The sequence below is a fragment of the Diplotaxodon limnothrissa genome, linkage group LG19 (genome assembly GCF_057381915.1).
Source record: "Diplotaxodon limnothrissa isolate DT_005_m linkage group LG19, D_limnothrissa_male_GT1.1, whole genome shotgun sequence".
Lineage (NCBI taxonomy): Eukaryota > Metazoa > Chordata > Actinopteri > Cichliformes > Cichlidae > Diplotaxodon > Diplotaxodon limnothrissa.
Genome location: NC_140614.1, coordinates 29,135,935 through 29,156,995, shown reverse-complemented (window position 1 = coordinate 29,156,995; position 21,061 = coordinate 29,135,935). Strand labels below are relative to the sequence as shown.

Sequence of the window (21,061 nt, the reverse complement as noted above, 5' to 3'; positions counted from 1 at the left end):
TTGTCTATTTAAAATCAGCATGAGAAATGGCTTAAGAAGTCGGCTTGAAAGTAAATGGCAGCATATTGTGCGTCAAAGGGAGAGAAAAGGATTCCTGTTGCTCAACCTCAGGAAATGATAAAGTTGCATTCACTGCAAGACAGAAGCCTGCTCACGCCTGTGGCATTCACCGCTGTATCTTTCCTCCTAAACTTACAAACACACACATGTACAGCTTTCCAGGCGTCTGCTGAGGATTATCTTACATCCCAAAGGCTTGTTTTGCAGCCTCTTCCATTTCTCTCCCACACATGCGGGATTTAATCACCAGATAGCAACTTCCTCTCTCCGTCTCTCCCACACAGCTTCGTAAGTCCGGGTCAGCTGACGCTCGGCGACACAATGCGCCGGTGACCTCCGATCAATTCCAGATCTCTCTAAGGACTCAATGAAAACAACGCTGAGCAAAATGACCACAAGCACACAGAAAAGGAAGCGTGACTATTAATCCCACGGGACAGAGACAAGGAATCGCAGAGGCATGAGAGACAATCAAAGGAGAAAGAAAACTTTCCTTAAAGTTCAAGTTTGATGTTTTGCTAAAATATTTTTTTTGCAAATTCCTGGAACGAGGACAGTAAGTGAGATGACAGTGAGTGAGAACATGTGCTATAGTACAAATCCAGTTAGCTTAGAATGAAAACAGAAACTGGCGGGGTTAGCTCGGCCAACTTAACTTTGTCTAAAGCTACATTTCTATGCAAGCCAATGCACATGCAAATAATTTATTTTAACATTGATATACGTATTTATATATAAACATAAATAATTAAATATCAATTATGTACCCAGCAGCTTAACCAGCTGCAAACTCCACCTGAAACCTTCAGTCTTGCAAAGACAACGTTATATTTTCTAAATTGTATTTACTAAAATCTAAGAAACCGCTTTACACAAGTAGCATGAGCTCTTTTTTGAGTCCTCTCTGCATTCATTTTAGTTTCTCCTCGGCCCATTTATCTCAGACATTAAAGGTAATCGTGCTAAAAGTTTATGGAGAATCTCGTTTTCTCTGCTACCTGCAGACACATGATCAACTTCAGTGTTTCTCTGATGCAGCGTGGTCTGAGTTCTGCATTATATTCAGCAACTAAATGTCCTTCCCAGCTACAGGTACATCATCCCCCTCCAGTTATCCTCTGTTCAGCAGCTCTGACAAGCCTGTCCGAGCAGCTCTGCGCGATCAGCTCCTGCTCCTTCTGAGGTCTGAGATGCTGCTGCTGGTTTATTCATCAAAACCCACATGCTGACACCTTGACAGGTCTCTGCAGCAACACAGGGTTCTCCTGCTCATTTAAAACCACTCCACCTTTCTCGCTCCCTTTCCCATCTTTTTCTTTATCCACATTACAAACTCACCATGCACGCTCAGCCTCTCAGATTTTCCCTGAGATGGTAATTCTTTAAAAAAATCGTTGATTTGACCTCAATACAGTCTCTAAACATTCAACATTCCCTCTGCTTACCCAGCTCCTCTTTCTCCTCATCGTTACAAAACGTTATTTCTCAGCCTAAAATATCTTTGCAGAATTTTGGAAGAGTCAGTCAGCCATAGCAGGTGCTGAGGCTCCCTGTTATGTGTCACATTACTCACACTTTACCCACAACACCTTGTCTGGAGAACATTAAGAAAACTCAAGTGATCCTTTTTCCTCTATATTTATGTTAGAGCTTGGCTTTAGATACAAGTTGCATGGTGTCATTAACCACTTACAATCTAATTAATCTCAGCTGGTTTTAAAGAGCCAATAGGATCATTTTTGAGTGTATGTAGCTTGTTTCTGCAGGTAAAAGGGTTTGCAAAGCCGCCCACATGAACACTGCTCCTAAACTACAGTCGAGGGATTGTTTATTTACGGCGCTATGTAACCCATTTACATTACACTGATGTGCGGGTTAGTTTGGCATGCTGTCAAACAAACAAGGCTGCCTTGCCGTCCAACTACGAAATATGCAGCCACTAGCAAGCAAGCCGAGCTTTCTGTAGACGGCTGCAGCAGCAAAGGAAGCAGATCGCTCATATTCTAAATCCTTAGCATTAGCCTGCCGCCCTGAAGTGACAAACGTTAGATTTAATGATACCGAGGTCTGTCAGACTTCGGGATAACACAACAACTTGGCAACGCTCATTTGGGACACAGGTGTGCTGAGTGAGGAAATACACACTGTTGGGTTGGTCACCTGAGAAACATAATAGTCACTTTTCTGGTTTTCTTGTTTTGATCACCACCAAATCCAAAAGGTAATTATCTGGCTTCACCTGCAACATACTCCACTATATTCCCCACATAGCAGCTAAATGTCTGTATACACTTAGCTGCTGGGCAGGGAGCACACTGAGCCACAACAGAGGTGGTCTGCAGCCGCCTAATAATAAAAACAAGTGCGAGTTAGCAAGATGTAAGCGACAAAAAGCCTGAAGTGAACTGGCAGATAGTAATTTAAACTGCCCTTGTCACAACACTCAGTGGATGTACCGTTATTATAGAAATATGGATCAATAAAACTTTAAGTATAAGATATGGCTTTTAATTTAGTAGCCTGTATTTGGAAAATATACTAAACAACTGTCATTATTGTGTTTCCATTTAAAAGTGCCATGTACTCGGCACATGAGGATCACACAGACATGAAACTGAAATCCTCTGGGTTATACTCAAAACACACTGGTGTCTGGGCTGCTTCTCCTTGATAATTGCTGATAACAAAAGGTGACCTCCATTCATGCGAGCATAAATAAGAGCATCCCCTGTGGTATTCCTACAGACAAAGCAATGTTTCTACTCCAAACATTTATAAAAACCGTCTGAAATGCAGCAACGTCCCAGTAAAAAGATTCAAATGAAGAGCCTACGGCAACATTTTGCAGCTTATACGCTTACACCTGCATGAAAGATTACATGGGACTGAAAAGTGCTGGACGTTATAAATGTAAATGCATGTTTAAGAGTGACGTGAGAACGTGTGTGTCCATGCCTCAGCGGCCACATACAAACACAGGCTGTGCCCCTCCCCAGCTGTTCCTTCCGGGGGTCTGGATCAGACAGCTGTCCCTCCTGCCTGAACAGAGCTCACACTGTTCTGAAAAAGACGTGCTCAGCACATTGTTCAGAGGTCTCTCTCCATTTCTGCCTCTCAGCAGGGTTCTGTCAGGCAGGCCAAACAAAAGACACTAAAAAACACCCAACACTGGCACAGCCAGGCATAATGAGCATGGTAATGACACACACACACATACACAGGGCTTAAAAGACAAACCTCTCTCTCCCCCTCAAAGACAGAGGATATACTTTCTTTTAAAATCAAACAGAAAATAAAGACCAAAGGAACTGAAAAAAAGCATTTCCAGCAAACCAACCTCTTAAATATTTTTTTACTAAATAAAGATGTAGAAATATTCTGCTCACTGCACTCCAACAAGGAGTCTCCTCCTAAAGGAGACTCAAAAGGTAAGACATAAGCATCTAGTCTTACTGCAAATTAACTCTTTCCTTCAGTGCTGGCATGTTAAAATGGTTCATAATATTTGAATCATGCAGCATTGTTCTTTCAGTAATGCAGAAGAGGCCGGCGATCTGCTGTGGTGATGGAGCGTAGTCAAGACTCACCTAGCCCAGACGTGTAGATAGCTTTCACAGACTTCTTCATCTTGTACAGCACGCTGCGATCCACATCCAGAGCCTGGACAGACACACAGAGAAGAGCACATTAAGAAGTCAACGTTCAACTTCGTGCAAATTTATGGCGTGAAAAAGATGGCGTATGTTTAGTCTGCATGAGGTCTTTACTCTTCTTCCAAAGGTAAACTCAGTAGGATGTAGTGCAACAGTGTGCACAGAATACAGAAACACCAGTCTGTACGGTGCCTTTTCCTGTGAGGTAGATGGACATATCTGAATCGCTCATATTTGTGTGGAGATTTTGAGGTTTTGCAAGCAGCCATGCTTTGCAGTAACACAATGTACCACCTTTATTAAATGTGTACTGTTAGATAGTTACCTCCTAATCCCAGATTGTGCTTCTGCTCTGAATTGTAATGAGGCGTTGAGTGGTTTCGGTTTAGTCCACAACCTCAATCCACGCCTGTGTGTGGTCGCTACAGTTTGTGCGTTTCTAACCCACCGATGTGGCTCCTAGCAATGCATTATTCAAGGTAAAGCCAAGAATAGACCTGGGCTCCCTCATTAGTCAGTGTGTCAGTGTGTGTGTGTGTGTGTCAGTGTGTGTGTGTGTTCATCACTGTAACGGCTCGTAGGGCAAGAGCAGTGAGTAACTGAGGTCCATTGCAACAAGGGCATTTTCCCCGCAATGAATATATACACAAGTCTATGATTAACCAAAGTCTCACACACATGCACGCACACACCTTCCCTCCAATGCATTCAGGCCAGTCTCACAGAGAAAAGCTCACACAATGTGCCACTGTGTCAGTGATGACAGGAATCTTTTGGGGTGAGGGGGTTTTTAGGAAATTAAGTTTTTAGAGACTTTATTAAGTATGTCCGCTTGACCAGGGCAAAGCCGGCGCCACTTTTCTCTGCCCCGCTCCCCGTCTTACTGACACCCATCAGATCCCCTCAACTCCCTGAAAACAAAAATAGACAATGACACCCATTCAGCAATGTACTCACACATACTTCACACACACACGCACTTTTTCTACTCTGCAATTGCACAAGATGCGATGACAAAACTTATTAAATCCATAAATCGTTTTAATATCCAGGCTCCGAGATGCTGAATAACTGCTCAGCACGTCGTTTTCCCTGAGGTCACATCTCACCCACACTAACAGAAAAAGAGGAAGCGATGAGAGACTTTGAAGGGAAAGTGACAGATAAATTAAGTGGCACTGGTTGAGGGACAGACAGAATAAAACACAGAGCTCAGAGAAAAGACAAGAACATTCACAATGTCCTCTTTCACTCTTCTGTCAGTACGGGCTCACAGAGGCCACCTATAAGGGTAAAGAGGGGGGACCCTGTCAGTCTGTTAGGGGATACAGTTACACTCATGGAAGAGGGAAAAAACGACTAATGGGGTGTGGGGGATCAGTCTTGAACAGAATGATGAAACTTTTATAGTTTAACAGCATTTTAATGAGTTTAATGAGCTATGACATTTACACTTACTTCAATGTAAAATCGATGTAACTTCAAAAAACTGTAAATAAAAAAAAAAAATGGATAGAGAAACCATGAAACTAACAACTATTATGGAGCTGCCAGGTGATGATTTTAGTCATTGTCATCTTATGTCACGCAGGCTGTCACTATGTTAAATTGGACGCAAAGAGCACCAAAAACCTCCTTGTGCTTTCTGGCATATCACAGCTGCTTGCCAACTAGTCTGCAAAGACTATCCAACCACTTGCCGAGCAGCAGTGAAGGCAAAAAAGGCTAAACTTTTACTTTCAAAATACATGACAGCAGCTTTAGCAAACGGCTTCACAGAAGCTGTTAGCAACCACTCACAAACTGGGTGGAGGAACTGGTGACTGCCAGTGGACTCCCCACTGGTCTCTAGGCCTGTAACTAAGAGTGGGTTTGACGGAAAACCAGAGGGATACAACTTACCATTCACAAGGTCGGCCATATGAGTCGAGCCGAGGAGTCTTTTACAATAGGAAATCTCTTTTGAAACAAAAGCAGTCTACTGGAATCACTGGAAAAGCATGCTAGCTTAAGGCACTTTGGCACTGACGTGTTTGATGCAAATCACTAATTTGCAGATGAGAAAATTAGTTAGCAGATCAGCAGATTAGCAGACTGAGGATGGAAACATAGCAGGAAGATTATTTCCCACATCCATCATGAAGCAAAAAGAAACTACCCCAGCAGGAGAGCTCTCAATCAACTTCACTCACTTTTAGTGATGAATGATTTAACCTTCCCTTATTAGCAGACACTGGTGGGCATTTTCCTGTTTCATTACTCTCTTTATTAACTTCTTAATAGTTTTTTTTTTTATATGTGCAGAACTGTTAACACAAATGCTAAACTAATAAGATACATGACACACTCCTGCCTTTGACAAATGCATTTAGTCTGCTCATTTCAGCTGAAAAATACCCCGCGGTCACGCTCACCTAGCCTTGACCCCTGAAACAGCAGCACATTATCCGCACTGTCAACCTCTACTTGGCGTTTCACAGAAGACCAAATCTCTCCCATATACAGTTCAGGCATTTTTCATGCTGTGAAAACACAGGCATGTGCAAAGTGCTAATATTTCAAATTTCTAAATATAACTGCTTTCCCCCCCTGAACATATGTGTTTATACAACTAAGCTTCCAGACAGCAGCGTCTGGTAACAGTAACGTGCTAAAAATAAAATATGATGTATTTAACCAGAGGAACTGTGCAAATTAAAAGAAGCTTTTGCATATAAGTGGGACTTACAGTTCTGTGGTTTTAGTTCCTTCAGCTACCGTTAAATGACTCATCTGTAACATATGCCATTATCCCATTAGCTCTGTCTGGCTCAGACAGACTCTGCAGCTGTAGCTCTGACTGAGCTTCAATCGGAAAAAGGACTGAGGAAAAGTACAGCTTTCCTACAAAGAGTATCATCTCTGCATACGCCGCCAAACCAATTCAACTACACAAAGACCTTTAACCCAGAGCGCATTTTTTTAGTAGAGCTAATCTCACCTGGGGCTTGCCTTTGTACATCAAGTCTACTCCAAGTGCTAAGAACGAAAGCCATAAAAGCACTCAAAGCATTTCTGCTGGTATCTGAGCTTCTGCGAGAGTGTAGAAGGCTTCCAGGAGGATCTCATTGATCCCCTCTTCAACATAAGGTGGAGTTAATGATTTTCAGGCTCAAAACATATCAAACATAGTGAGGGGTTGGCGCTTGAGGCGATATGATGTGCAATTTCACAGTTACCCTGTAACTCTCAGGGTGTCATGAAAACTGCCTCACGTATAGCTGAATTCATTTAAGCTAGCCAGCAATTTCAGAAAAACATGCTTGAACCTTTCATCTGTTTATTGATCATCTGAGGTTGAGTGTGTTTTGGTTTGGAGGACGAGAGGTCAAACAGAGGTGAGCTGCGGAAGCTAACGCATGTGGCAGAATTTTACAGACGAGTTTTGTGCATAAAAAATAAAAAAATAAATCATCTGTGTATGTTTAATTCATAATTTTAAAACACAAGTGCAAAATGTGTGCTGCATGCACTGAGATAACAGTCAGGTGCAAGCTCACTCCAGTTAAGTTGAACAGCGAGTTCTATAACAAGAGATAAGAATGATATGTTAAATTAAAAAAAATACACGACACAAGACGAGGTCGGTAGTCATGGAGCACTCTGACTGACTCAGCGGGACTCTCTGGCAATAAAGTGCATGTTTTCATGGAGGACGACGAGCCAAATGGATCAGATTTACCGCAATCTGTTAGTTTTGTGACTAAAGATTTTGGTGCATATGCTGTATCAGAGCAGTCAGATGGCAGCTATGTGTTCTGCATCAGTATCAGCAAACAGCCTCTATGTTAGAAGTTATTTGTCAACTACTGCAAAGTACACAGGGAAACACTGACATTCAGGCAACATTGATTTCAATGTGACCTCATTTCCCTGTGCAGGTTATAACAGTTGTGATGAATAAAAGAGTCCAGCTTTGTTCACATAAAGCAGGTTTGTGTTGCAGTAGGTTTACAATGCATATGCAAACTGGGTGCGCTGGTGGATGCGGCACTATCCCAGAATACATTTCACTACTCACATGCTGCCTCGTGTGCTGCAATTGGCTAGAGTCTTCTCATTCTTGTGGATATTACTTTGACATGTATCACCCCTCCTAAAACTTCTCCCCAAACAGGTTAATGGGACTCCCCCATGACAGATGCCTCCAGCTGGAAGAAAATGTGCCCTACCTAATTGCAAAACTAGCCCAGGATAAGCTCCAAGAGTGCACGATTCCCTCCCCACACACTGGGTCAATGACCTGGTGCCGGAGTGCGATCCGATGGGTCAGAGCTATTTTCAGTGGCACAATATTAAACAGCCAATTTTTATGTTCTGGCTGCTCAGCTGTCAATACTTTGCTCTCACAGACCGTTACCTCTAAACCTCTGGTTGACCTCTCTCATAACAACACTAAGTGACGAGTCCAAGGCTTACACGCACATTGGAACAGGCATCTCGCCTCCCAAACACACAAGGTGTCCCCCGCTCAAGCACAAAGCACACCATCAATCAGCACAGAGTGGTCTGACAGGCCAGCAGGGTAATAAACCCACCAAACACACTCCTCTGACTCATTCTCACATGACTCATCAATCACTTTCACACATTTGCACTCCGATGCACTGCCCACATTTGAGCAGTTTTTTGTAAAAACTTGTTTGAAGCAGAAATGTAACCCAGAAATGTATTCACAGTGCGAGGGGAACTCCGCGGTGTTGTAATATTTCATCAGCCCAGGCTCAGCCCAGGCTCCGAGCTGAATCCACACACACACAATAGGCCTCGTCACCCGGCCTGGAGCTGCTTCACCAGCCAAATTTATGTGACATTTCTGCGATGTCAGCCGTTTTCTCCTCCCTGTTAGCAGTTCACAGTAAACTAACTAGAAGCGCACTTTTCTCCCATCTTGTGAAGGATCAGAGACCCAAACTGAATTCTACTGATAATCATCTTAAAGGCATGACATCAGCATCATCATCGTGGTGATTATAACAAAGCAGCATCTGCTGCAGCCGATCTGCGCAGACTAACGCAGGGTCACGGGGGTGACTGTCAGAGTGATCCATTCACTTGAGTTTGTACATTTCCTGAATTGCTGAGTATTATATGTCATGTTACTGATCGCCGTGAGCCCACAGCTGATAGATAATATCAGAGACAGAAGGAAAGAAGACACCGTAAAGCTGAATAATGCTGACGATGCTCAACTCCACTCCACTAAAGTTTACATTTTAAAAAAAATTAAAAGAATTTAAAGGGTTTTTTAAGAGGAGAAAAAAACAAACAAAAAAAAAAACAGCGGACACATATCATTTCTGCTCAAACGGAGCACTCAAAGAATTTTTTTTTAATACAACTTCACTCATTAACATTCATTCATACAAGCACTTTTTTCTATGCTTTTCCAATGCAAGTGCTTTCTATCCAACATTGATAACATTCATTCTCCAATGGATGCATCGGAAAGCAAATTGGGATCGCTATCTTGCACAAGGATATTTGGCATGCAGATCAACAACCTTCCAATTAGTAGGTGACCTGCTCTAAACTAAAACTTACTTCAAATCTGGTTTCAGACTGAAAAAAGTGACATTATATAAGGACAAAATAATTGTAACTGACAAAAGAACCTTTATATCTTGAGAAGAGAAACAAAACCCAAAACACAGTGAGGTAGAGAGAACACGAAGACCATGTGAGACAGCGGGGAGTGATAGACAACGCCAGCAAAAGTGGGTCCAGCTAACAGGGCTGTTTTATCGTAGCAGTTTCCACCTCTTTCTCCTCTGTCTGAAGAAGAAACACATTCCTGGATGATTGCATGCAGGAGTGACTGACAGACAAGACAGAGACCCAGCCCCATTGTTCCTGCCAGCTAACTATCTGCTGATGACAGCATGTCTGCTTTGCAAGATGCCGTCCCTCTTTCCTCAGAGGCCCCATCAGCAGACAACAAACACGTTAAATTTTAAAGAAAGGCAATCCGAGAAATCTTCACACACTTCTCTGAAGCTCACACACACACGCACATCTGCGCTCTGTCTGTGCGTCTTTATAAGTCGTCTTATAACCTTGCCTTACCCTTTAAGCTCCCCACCGCCTGCGACGGGGACCCAAGGAAGCGTCTGCTTCATATAGTGGAAACCAGGGAGTAAGAAAGCAGCAGCCTAGGATTTGCTGCATGTGTTGGTACAGTAGCTCCACGGAAAAAACAACTACAACTAAAAGAGTGAGTTAATAGGACAGAAAAAGCCTAAGTTTTGATGTGAAGATCATTTGACTGCACTCAACATCACATTGATATTTATTTCCCCACTGCGAGGTGGTCAGCCCACACAGCAAAAACTGGAACAGGATCTCTTAATGAGACAGATCTAACTTCATATCTGAAACAGCAGATGAGCTGTGTAAAAGATTTCACAGGCCAAACAGCAACTGACTCACCGCGGTTAGCAGGTCGACCACTAGCGCTACATAAGTGTCTTATGAACATCTATCATTAGGTGTACGAGGTTAACGCCCATCTATACACTGTGTGAGACTGCATCAAAAACTTTCCCTTTTTTTGAGTCACCTGGGGGGAAAAAAAAAAAAAAAAAAAAAAAAAAAAGTATACTTGGGCCCAAGAGAAACATAAATAAAACATTACATTTGTATGCAGTCTTCTCTGAAACATTACAAAAAAGGGACAAGTCAGGTTTTCTGCAGGTGTGCTGTTGAAGCAGCTGCACAGTGCAAAGTACTGACCAGCCTTCGGGCTGCTGTCTGCACTTCCATATGTTTCACAGTGTAAACACAGGAAGGGAAACTCGCTCTGTGTCGGTGAAGGAAGATCTGTGTCTCAGCTCAAAACTCAGAACACTGAAGTAGACCTACTATGCTTTTCCTTATATCTTGTCATAAGTCTCCCTTCACAGTGGTTATTATTATATTAAACAAACATTGAGGTCACAATAGCCACAAGTAATCCCCTTGGAGAGCTTTTTAAACTCTTGGCTCTGTATGATGTTGTATGATGTGAAGCAACATGTTTAATGTGGCTTAATATGATCATCTCATTTGTGACAAAGGTGCGACACTGAGCGCAGAAGCCCGTCTCTCTTCCTGTTCAAACCTTTTGTTTGCGAGGAACAGGAGCTAAGAAAAAAGGCTCAACCCAACAGTGGATGAATTTAGTTGCATCGAGGCTCAAAGTAAATATAAGGGCTACTTTGAAATGTATAATGAGTATAATATGTCCCCAAACATGCAGACATTAAAACCAAGAGGCATGTCTCTGAGGAAGCTGTGCTCAAGCCATGCCGTTTTCTTATGTCTCTGCTTCTGATTTTCCACCCGAGACAGATTTTATCTATAATCTCGATTTTAAACCTCTTCAGCTGAGCTGCAGATGAATTCCCTCTTTAAAAGAGCTCCTTTAAAGCCACTTTCAAGTGTTTCATTCACAACTTTTCTCTGTGCTGAGTGAGAAAAGTCAATATTTGGACAGAGGTGGGTTTCGTGGAGTGGACTGCTAACGGGCCATAGTTGCAGGCTTTCTGTTCCCTCGACTGCAGAGATGTGAGAAGTTAGTCTGCCCGAGGTCAGCATGGAAAACTCCACGCTGACATGAGCTCATTAACACAGAAATGCGTGCATTTTTGCATCTCTGGCGACAGAACTGATGAAGACTCCAGCACAAAGCTAAACAGTGACTACATTTATTATGAGTCAACATCTTTTTCCAGGGAGCCTAATAATTCCAGCTTGAACTCACTTGGGAAGTTTCGGTTTCGTTTCTGTTTAAGTTTTCTCCCCAACTGCAAGTTTCTGAAAACATCTCATCCACCCACAAGTACTTTAGTACCGCGCACTCGCTGCTTTACAGCTCCTCGGTGAGCACTACAAAGACCGCTGCTGGACCACAGCCTTGACTACCAGCTGCCAGAAATCACACTGGGATGACAACATCAACTGCAGCGCTTTAAGTGGCAGAGAAAACAAACTTTCATGTTAAGTCCCGAGGCGTATTTCAGGGTGTTTTACATTTTACAAGGTGAGAGACCCCAATGCAAGTATGGTTTCCTTTTGGTTTCCCCAGACAGCTGCACTGCATCAAAGTGAAATGCATCTATAGCATCTGAGCAGCCCCAGCCCATCACTAACAGATTCAGGTCTGCATCACTGTATCCGCCACGCTCTGTGCATGACTTCAAATATAACATAAAAGATCTTAAAAATGAGGGTTAAATGAGCAGCAGGCTTAAGACCCCGATGGCGCCATGTATTTAAAACCTGCTAAAACGGTCTGCCTAACTTTGAGGGGGAGTATTTAATGAAGTTTATAAAAGTAGCAGGAGGCTGATAAAAGTTTGCAGGAGAGGGTGGGGGGGAAATAAGGACCAAATGTGCTGCACTTTGAGGAAGCAGTGGGGAAAAAACCCTCCTCTGACTTCACCTTAAAGTTTCTGTTTGGCTTCTTTTCACACGGAGGTTTGTGCCAGCTTCACGGTGTCAGAGACTCCTGTGCCAGAGACCAACAGTTACAACATGATGCCTGAGAGACAGAGGGGAAAATGACCTGTTTTCTCCTGGAAAACTCTGCTGTAAAAAACTACAGAGACCACAATTGTGTTTGTGTGCCGTTGTTGGCTTGAGAGCGCACTTCAGACGTAGAGACGAGGATGACCTGTATTTCACACAACCCTCTCTGAACTCCGCCGGGAACTCAGAACTTGAAAAGAGCTCCGATTGACATGAACTCACTCCGCTCTACGAAACTCAGACAATCTGAAAAGTGTCAGACTCGGGCAATCTCTGCAGATAAAACATGCTTCAAAAATTACAGGAAGTATCACTGTTTCCAGTGCTGTAGCAGACTCCCACAAATGAATTCTACAAATCTATTTTAGAGCATTTGCTTTGTGACTTATGCTGAACATTTAATTTATCACTGATATTATGAAAACTGCACACCAGGAGGACAGATGTTGGATGTTGCAGAGCAGTACTACAACTGAAGGGTGGTGGTGCAGGTTCGACTGGCGGTTTCACACCTTCCAGACTACCGATGTGTAATTCCAACACCGTACAACTGATCTTAGGCCCCAAGCGAGTCAGAAGCAATCGAACTAAGATTGCCTTGAGAGCCTCTGAGGAGGCAACGCTAGAACAAACAAAGGAGAGGTCTGGGTCAGATCTCTGAGTGAAAGTGACAACAGGACAGCACAACTGTGAGGATTCACCCCTCCCACGGCACCGTGGGCCTAAGCAACATGGAGTGGACGGGACTACAAATCAATAGCGGAGTTCATTAATGGAAGAGGTAGAGCCTGTGAGGGAACAAAAGCCATCAAAAGCAGCCGTCTCTGACAATCTGGGCCAGGACACTCTGATGGATGAGATGGGCTTTAATTTCCAGGCATCCCCAAGTGCCCCTGGTGTCTAACCCCCTAACCTCTGTTTAGGACAGAGAGAAGCACGTTTGTCCTTTAACCTCAGTCCTTTTCACCATGCCGGACTCAGTTTCTGACTATTTTCACCCTGTCTCCTAATGAAACAGACTTATTAGGTCTAACAATGACTAACAGGCTGCAATAAAGGAAAATGAATTCGCTAGCAAGTCCTGATGCGTTCACCCACAAGTCTAGACAGCACACAAAACTGAATAAAATCATATCACATCGTAACAGTCAAAGCCACGGAGGATAAAAGGCATCAATGCTTTGAAGTGACTGGGACAAGGCTGGGACGCTTGCCGCTAATAGATCTTAATGAGGTACATCATAGAGAGTCCTGGCCAGAGTCCATCTGAGGAGGATGATAACACAAACACTGCATTACCAGGCCCCAGACGCCGGACAGCCACCTCCCATTTGAAACCCTTGGGAATCATTGAGTTAGCAGTCCCACACAGATAATGAAAAGGGACTTTTACCGCAGATATAGTCATAAAGTGAGAGTGTTTAATCACATGCAACATGTCTTTCCCCAGATATCAACTTTAAGTATTCCATCACCAGTACCTCAAGCAAGATTACTATAGAAAATAAACTAAAAGCTAAAAATTCAAGAGCTCATCCCAAGATTTGGCTTTGCTTCAACATACTTGGCCTATTCTGGTGCCTTAACTACAGTTAAGGCAAAGTCGAGGGACAACGGATAAAGAGTTAGAATGAAGGGAGGAGACAAGACTGCTGTGATCGTGCCAGAAATCCCATTTCAATTACTGAGAGCATCATTAAGCTTCTTTGGTGGGATACAGAAGACTGGCCAAGGTGGATGGGGGTTTGGGTTGCTCACTTGGACCAGACGGCGCATTTAGGCCGTATGTGTAAGAGCTTATAGATCCAACTGTGTGGCTCTAAAGCTATTAGATGTGGATTGTCCCTGCACTGATAATCCTTGTCTGAAGGCTGTTAAAACTTTCCTCCAGGCCACCTGTTCCAATGGGGGTGCAGCTGCTGTCCCTGACCAGGTCACAGCCGTTAACACAAACCACGCCTGGGATGGGGCAGCAATCAGGACAGGAGAAGGCCACGCTCTCTTTAGGCCCGGGAGCTGCTGGAAAATCAACACAAGCCAGCAGAATGACATGTGTAAAATGAGTTAGGAGACCACATTTGTCTTTAGATGTTGACACATCCACCACAAATTGTTGCACTTTAGGTAAAACATGTCAACGCAAATAGTAGGAGAAGAATAAATGTTTTGTCCTGCTCCAACCGGTTATGCAGAACAGACTAGAAATTAAGAGATATCACCATGTGCTAACAGAGGATAGCGTCAAGTTAGAGCATGTACCCATAACAACTGGTGGCTTCAGATTAGGCTTAGAGGTGCTATAAAGAGATGAGAGGCTAAAGACTCAGGGCAGGCAGTAATCAGCTGCTGTTTTTTTAAACACACTGTTTTTTTTTCATAAGCCACATCCCCATGTTGCACACCAGCATTAGAAAAGTTAGTAACAGTCTGTGAGAACCAGACTGCAGACTGGTATGGGCTGCAGAGCCAGCACCCGTGCATGCTGTGAATGCCATTTCCATTCCCAGAGATACTCACAAAATAATCTCACTACAAAATCAAGTGCAAATAATCCAGCAGGCTTTACAATGCATAGCTGGCATGCCAGAGTCATGGACCTCTGTTGGGTGAATTAATAGCCAGATGGATGAATAATGATGCTAGCCTTCAAGACCGAGTTACCCCCAACTGCCCTTAACGCCAGGAACAATCCATGAAAAGCTGACTTGGCTATAAATAACCGTTATTCATCTGCAAAAAATGAATAAACTTAACAATGAGATAGAGGTTGGAAGGAGAGGCCCACTGAGTGGGTGTATTAGAGGGCATAAGCCATGCAGTATTCTGCATCAGTCATTTACTATTGCCATTACATCAAGAAACTGATTTTTTTTAGCATTTCAATGAACTTGAAGTCACTTAAAGCTTCAGATTGGACCTCTAGTTGCTCCTTGTCATGGTTCATTAAGTTTTCTGGCTCAGTAACCTGAGCCGTTTTCACAAAAGCACTGCAGCCCCGAGGCTCTTGAACAAATGGAAGTGCATGTAAAAATGCAAATTTTAAACCGCCTGATCGGACATCAGCAGATCTTTAACCTGTTGTTTAACCTGCCTTGTATAAAATCTGTATGCACGCATGGGCAAATAGATGTCTTTGGTGCTGCATCCTGCACGCGGTATCCTGACACGTCACTTACAATCGCATCGAGCCCAGTTGACAATGCCCTTGAAACTGCTGGTGCTACAGAAAAACATGTATTCCTCAACCAGATGGCAAGTGGTTTCTAGACATTGCCGGCTGTCACCAGGTGAAACTGGCTGCTGTAGCAAGTCAATTTAACTTTAATTACACAGCACCAAATCACAACAACAGCTTCACATTGTAAGCTAAAGACCTACAACAACCTCCTTGCAACTGGTCTCTAGTTCATCACCATGGTTGCCTGTAGACTGCATGAAAGATGGTGACTTGAAACAAACGCTTGTGATGCAAACCAAAATTAGAAATGTTGACTTTCAAAGTAAAAGTTGCACCTTTTGGAAAGTGCTGGTTGAAGCAGTAAGCAACTGTTACTTTGAAAGTGAACGGTCTCCACTTCTGGCTTGCATCGCAGTTTCACTGTAAACCAAAGTAAACACAATGTACAGTAAACAGCGAGTGTTTGCAGACAAGTTGGCACCTTCCATGAAAACTATTGTCAACCACCGCACCCAACTTACAACTAAAGCAATCACGGGAAGGTTTTTGGTGCAGTACCATCTACTGAACTTTGCAGCCAATTTCACTCCAGCGACTGCCAGAAACCTCAACAGGTTAAAGAATATAAAGTTCTCCCAAGCACTCTGTGGTCAACAGTGAGATCACTTAACACTCTCTTGGTCTGTGTGAGCAGGGCTTTAGCAGTCAATTTCACAGTGAGTGCCAGCTACCAGTCACAAACAGCCAGGAGATAAACATTTTTCCCTGGAAATACACATTTTCCCTAGCAGCTAGAGGTTGCTGACTCATCTCTAGTCTTGTTTAACTGAGGCCTTACCTAAACCATGCACTTAGAGCAAGCTGTAAGGTGTCTTTTTGTCAAATGTTGAAACACTTGCATGATAAGTGGCCTTTCATAAATACTTTATGCTACTTTACATGAAGTAATTGTCTTCCTTTGTTGTGTGTGTGTATTGTGGTGGACAATGGTTTACATGATCCTTAAAAGAAAAAAGAAAAGAAAACACACACACAAAAGCAACACACATATCATATAACTATACAACAACAGAAAGACAAATATACTAAGGTCGAGGAACAAGTTAGGGATACTTTTACATACGAAGCTACACCGGGGAGGCAAGCACTCTACCTGTCAAACAACTTTAAATGAGAAAGCAGCTGTAATGTCATAACGGATATTGTGTGTCTGCCTGCAAAGGGTTGATCAAAGGGCTGAGAACACAAAAGCTTGTCTTGAATATCAAGTAGTGACGGCTGTTTTACAGCCCCAGACGCTGCTGCTCAGCAGTCTAAAGTATGACTAACATCTCTTTCATACCGTTAGCAAACGGTTTGAGAGGACTGTTGATGTTACACATCGCGAACCCAGTAAGTGACCCACTTTACCACAGAATGAATGTACTAGTAATTCTTTAACCTCCTCTGTGAGTTTCAAGCGCAACATAGTGACAGTACACGAAACTACCAGGTACTGCTGCCAAAGATAGAAGTGAAAGCACGTGAGATTCGTTCCTGGAGGCAACTCTATTGATTGCAGCTGTTTTAGGTGTCTGTCTGCCAGGCAGCCTTTAGTAACTGAAAGAGGGAAAAAAAAAAGGTGCAAAAACAGACCTGAGACGACTACAATGTGTGCCAATTTCTGACTTCAGCGAAACATACTCATGAGTTTCTCCTCGAGTGAGCCTTGAGTGCATGACTCTTCAGCGTGATCAATAGACAGGGATCAGATCATCCCTCAGGGCAAGTCCTGCTTTCCACTTGAGCTCATGGTTTTTCCTGATATGCACAGTCTGTGTTATACAAAAAACAAAAACAAAAAAAACCTGACAGCTGACATAATAACGATTGCCTCAGTGTCATATTTTTAAATAAGGAATGAGAAAAAAACGATTACAGACTATTACGAATAAAGAAAAACAGATCCTACATCTCGACTGCTGAAAAGTGTGCCCAGAGCAAAGTCAGCACAAGTGTTTTACATGAGCACAGAGGGGGGCCATGACACAAAGCCCAATAGCCTCTTACTGGATAAACAGCTTTTTATTGTTGTGGTTTTTACAAACGAGCACCCACATGCGCACAAGCTCTCTGAATGGCCTCCTAATAGCCAGCACTTTAAAGCTACTAGCCTAATTAAGATTCTGTCAGATGCAATTAAGTTTGGAAAGAAATAATTACACAACAATGTGCACCCGTTGACATAAACTCTCAGAGCGGTGCAGTCTCCGCTTTGGTTAACATGTTTAAAGCTTTTCTATAAACAGCCAGAAACAAAGATCAGAGTCTTTAAAGAAGTTGAGACTGTAAGCCCATCAGGTACTTTACAACACACAATAACCCATTGCTAAGTTATAATGGGGGGGAAGCTCCTAAAGCAGTGGAACAGGAGATACCACGATACACTACTGCACCATAAAATGCATTTTTTGTGCAAATGATAGCAGTGTGGTCATTTTATAAAAACACATTTTTAGTGGAGAAGCTCTACTTGTCGAGTGGAGCTTGTACAGGGAAACAAAGCTCACAAGTGTCACCTGAAATCATATACCAACACACTGTAGCATCACAGAGTACACTGCTGCTCTGTCCTCGACTGTCAGCTGAAGGGTAAAAGCAAAGAAATGAGCACTTGTACAGCAAACAGAAAGGCCAGAATCAGCACAAGGTTCGACGATCGGTATAATGCTGAAAACAGCAGTATAAAATCTTCATCCGGCATTCATGACTAGACAGTATGCAGGTGTATTATTATACTCGAGGTTAAATGCGTGAAGTACGCTGTCCATTTGACTGCTAGTCAGTTTTTTCCAAGATGAGCCACCAGGAAGATGAGCACCACTAACAGGTGCTCGTGCACGCATGTGTATGTAAATGTGTTTATGTTTGCGTACATGCGCTTGAAATTCCAGGCAGGCCTGCAGACAATGAGAGGAAGTGTTCCCCTTCCACTGCAGCGTTTAATTGGTCAAACAGACCAAAGTGAGCGAGCTCCGCTAGGCCCAACAATAAGGCCCTGTGTTCCCTGAGCCTCAGCTTTGGGCAGGTCAATGTGAAACAACAACACGCCACTCTGTGCGCCTCTCCAGCGGCAGCAGCACTCTAAAACAAAGCTGCTGAATTAGTCTCTCAACCCAACAATTCAAGCTCACAAAGCCACCAATTACAGCTGACCTGCTATTTAAGAAGAGAAAAAAAAACACTTTTATGTTTACTTCTACGGGAAAAGACATTCGAGCAGTGCTGAAAATCCTTCCCAACTGGAGATTAGTGGCTATTTTTAAAAAAAAATGAGCAGCAGCAAAATAAATAAATAATAAATAAATGAAAAGGTTGAGGCAAAGTATGTGCAGAATGGTGACTGATGCCAAGGAGAAGCACCTGTCAGCTAGAGCAGGTGTGTGACCGTCTGCCTGGCTCAGTCCTCCATGCACGCACACACACATATATACACAGGTTAAAAATGAAGCCACAACCCTCACCAAGGTGTGGAGGATCAGGAAGCTTAAGCTGACACTGAGCCCATATGTGGATTATCTAAGCCACCAGATTCCCTCATCTTGTCATTTTTATTTATTTATTTTTTTAAATAAAAAGGTGTTGGATGGAAAAATGACTGCACCAGTTCCAAAACTTTTTACCTTAATGACACCAGAATTAAACCCCCCATTCCCTCCACATGCCACCCAACGGCAAACAAAGCAGCGACACACTAACACACATAACAAACGGAGCTACTCATGTGGGAAATTCTATTTTTACCAGGAGGCAGGGCGAGGCTCTGCCATTACAGTACACAAAGTAGGGAAACTACAACAAGAGAGGGAGGGAGGCAGCAGAGGGCTGTCAGGAAACAAAGCGGAAGTGTCCTTCCTCCTGATGACCTGCAAGTTAAAGGAGAACACAAAGTGCTCTCTGTGCAGGAACAGTGAAAAGTCGTGTATATTTGACTGATTTACTCTGTACATGAGACATCTATTGCATGTCTAGTCCTCTTAGAAAGGAGAACCCCTCCTCTGTTATACATTTTTAGATTCCTTCCATTTTGGGGAATCGGGGGTTTACGGATAGATATGTTGGAAATGCTGTGCAAACCTGTGAGGACTGATCTCTAATTGGACATTAAAATTAAACTGAATTACAACCAGAGCACATTGTAGACGCAAAACAGTAAAAAACCTCTAATTAATGATGTCTGAGTTTGCCAAAGCGTGAATATAAAGGTTAAGGGATGTGTAAGTGAGTGGTAACCGTTTACGTCACTACCTGCCAATACTGGAAAATCTGAATAGAACTCATGTTTGCAAAACAAGGGGCTACCATCACTCACCTCCTCCAGGGAAGCCACTGTATTCCTACACTGGGACATCCTGGTGGTGAAGTTAGAGGCGGTCGGCGATTTGTAATCTTCATTGGTCTCTGCCACAAACTCTGCAACTGTGATTTGGTCCGGCATCATTAATCCCTTCTTGCTGATAAGAACGAGCCCCTTTTTCTTAACCCCCTTCTCGTCTGCGCACTTCTAGGACTGAAAAGTTCAGAGGAGCAGTAGCAGCAGTGGTGTGTGTGAAGGTCCCTGCGGGTAGTAAACCATCTCTGTTTGTGTTATTCCCTTGTTTGCTCCCTACACAATCCAGCGCAGCAGTGCTGCACGTTGCCGCTCTCACCGCGCCGTGCTTTACAAGGTGATGGATAAGGTTAAATCCCTCCTGCCTTTTTATCCCGCTACTCCATTCAGTTTAACGGCCAGCCGGGTGGTCACAGGGGAAAGAAAAGCTTCCTCGGCAGATCCCGCTGTCCTCTCTCGGTGTCCCGAAAACCTGCAGCAGAGCAGAGGTAACTTCTCCTTCCTCCAAGCCCCGGGAAACAACAACCAGGCGTTTCAACGGGAGCGCAAGGAACTGACAAAGGTAGAGGAGGGGATTCAATGAACCCGCACCAGCCAATGGGGACACGCCGCGTTCAGTGCTGCTTGTAAATTATAGCACCGCAGTAGGAAGGTGATTTCTGTGATATATAAATTCAAATTCAAATTCAAATTTTATTTGTCACGTACACAGTCATACACAGTACGATATGTAGTGAAATGCTTGGACAACTGCTCGTGACCTAAAGAAAACAAAAAAGGAAAAGGCTATGAATAAGATAGGAAATAAATATGAAAAATTAAAAAGGGTAAATTTAACTAGGAAGGAATAAAATATAAATTAAGGTTAAAAATGAAATAACTGTACAACACAAATTAGAATGAAGGGTAAATTTAACTGGGAGAATAAGATAAAATATATAAATTAAAGTTGAAAATAAAATAACTGTACAACAAAATACACAATATAGAACTATATAAGAATGTATGAAGAAATATAAATAAATATATACACAATAACAGCAGCATATACACAATAACAGCAGCGTGATTTAAGTAATGAAGTGAAAACAATGTCCAGAATGTCCAGTGTGTGTAAGAACCATATGTGTGGGTCAGTACTGTGTGGTGGTGTGATTGAGAGACCGTATCGCCTGCGGGAAGAAGCTCCTCCTCAGTCTCTCTGTGTTGGTCTTCAGGGAGCGGAATCGCTTTCCTGACCTCAACAGAGAGAAC

General features: G+C 43.0%; 1 protein-coding gene across 1 annotated transcript in view; it reads right to left on the bottom strand.

Annotated features, from left to right (window-relative positions):
• asap2a (ArfGAP with SH3 domain, ankyrin repeat and PH domain 2a) overlaps window positions 1–20,320 on the bottom strand; it is a 57,212-nt gene extending 36,892 nt beyond the window's left edge. Inside the window, exons 1-2 of the mRNA XM_085342569.1 lie at window positions 19,790–20,320; window positions 3,648–3,720 (exon numbers count right to left, since the gene is read on the bottom strand). Of these exons, the coding sequence (XP_085198695.1) occupies window positions 3,648–3,720; window positions 19,790–19,918 (202 nt within the window). The 5' untranslated portion in view covers window positions 19,919–20,320. The remainder of the gene's footprint in view (window positions 1–3,647; window positions 3,721–19,789) is intronic.
• Window positions 20,321–21,061: the final 741 nt, after the last annotated feature.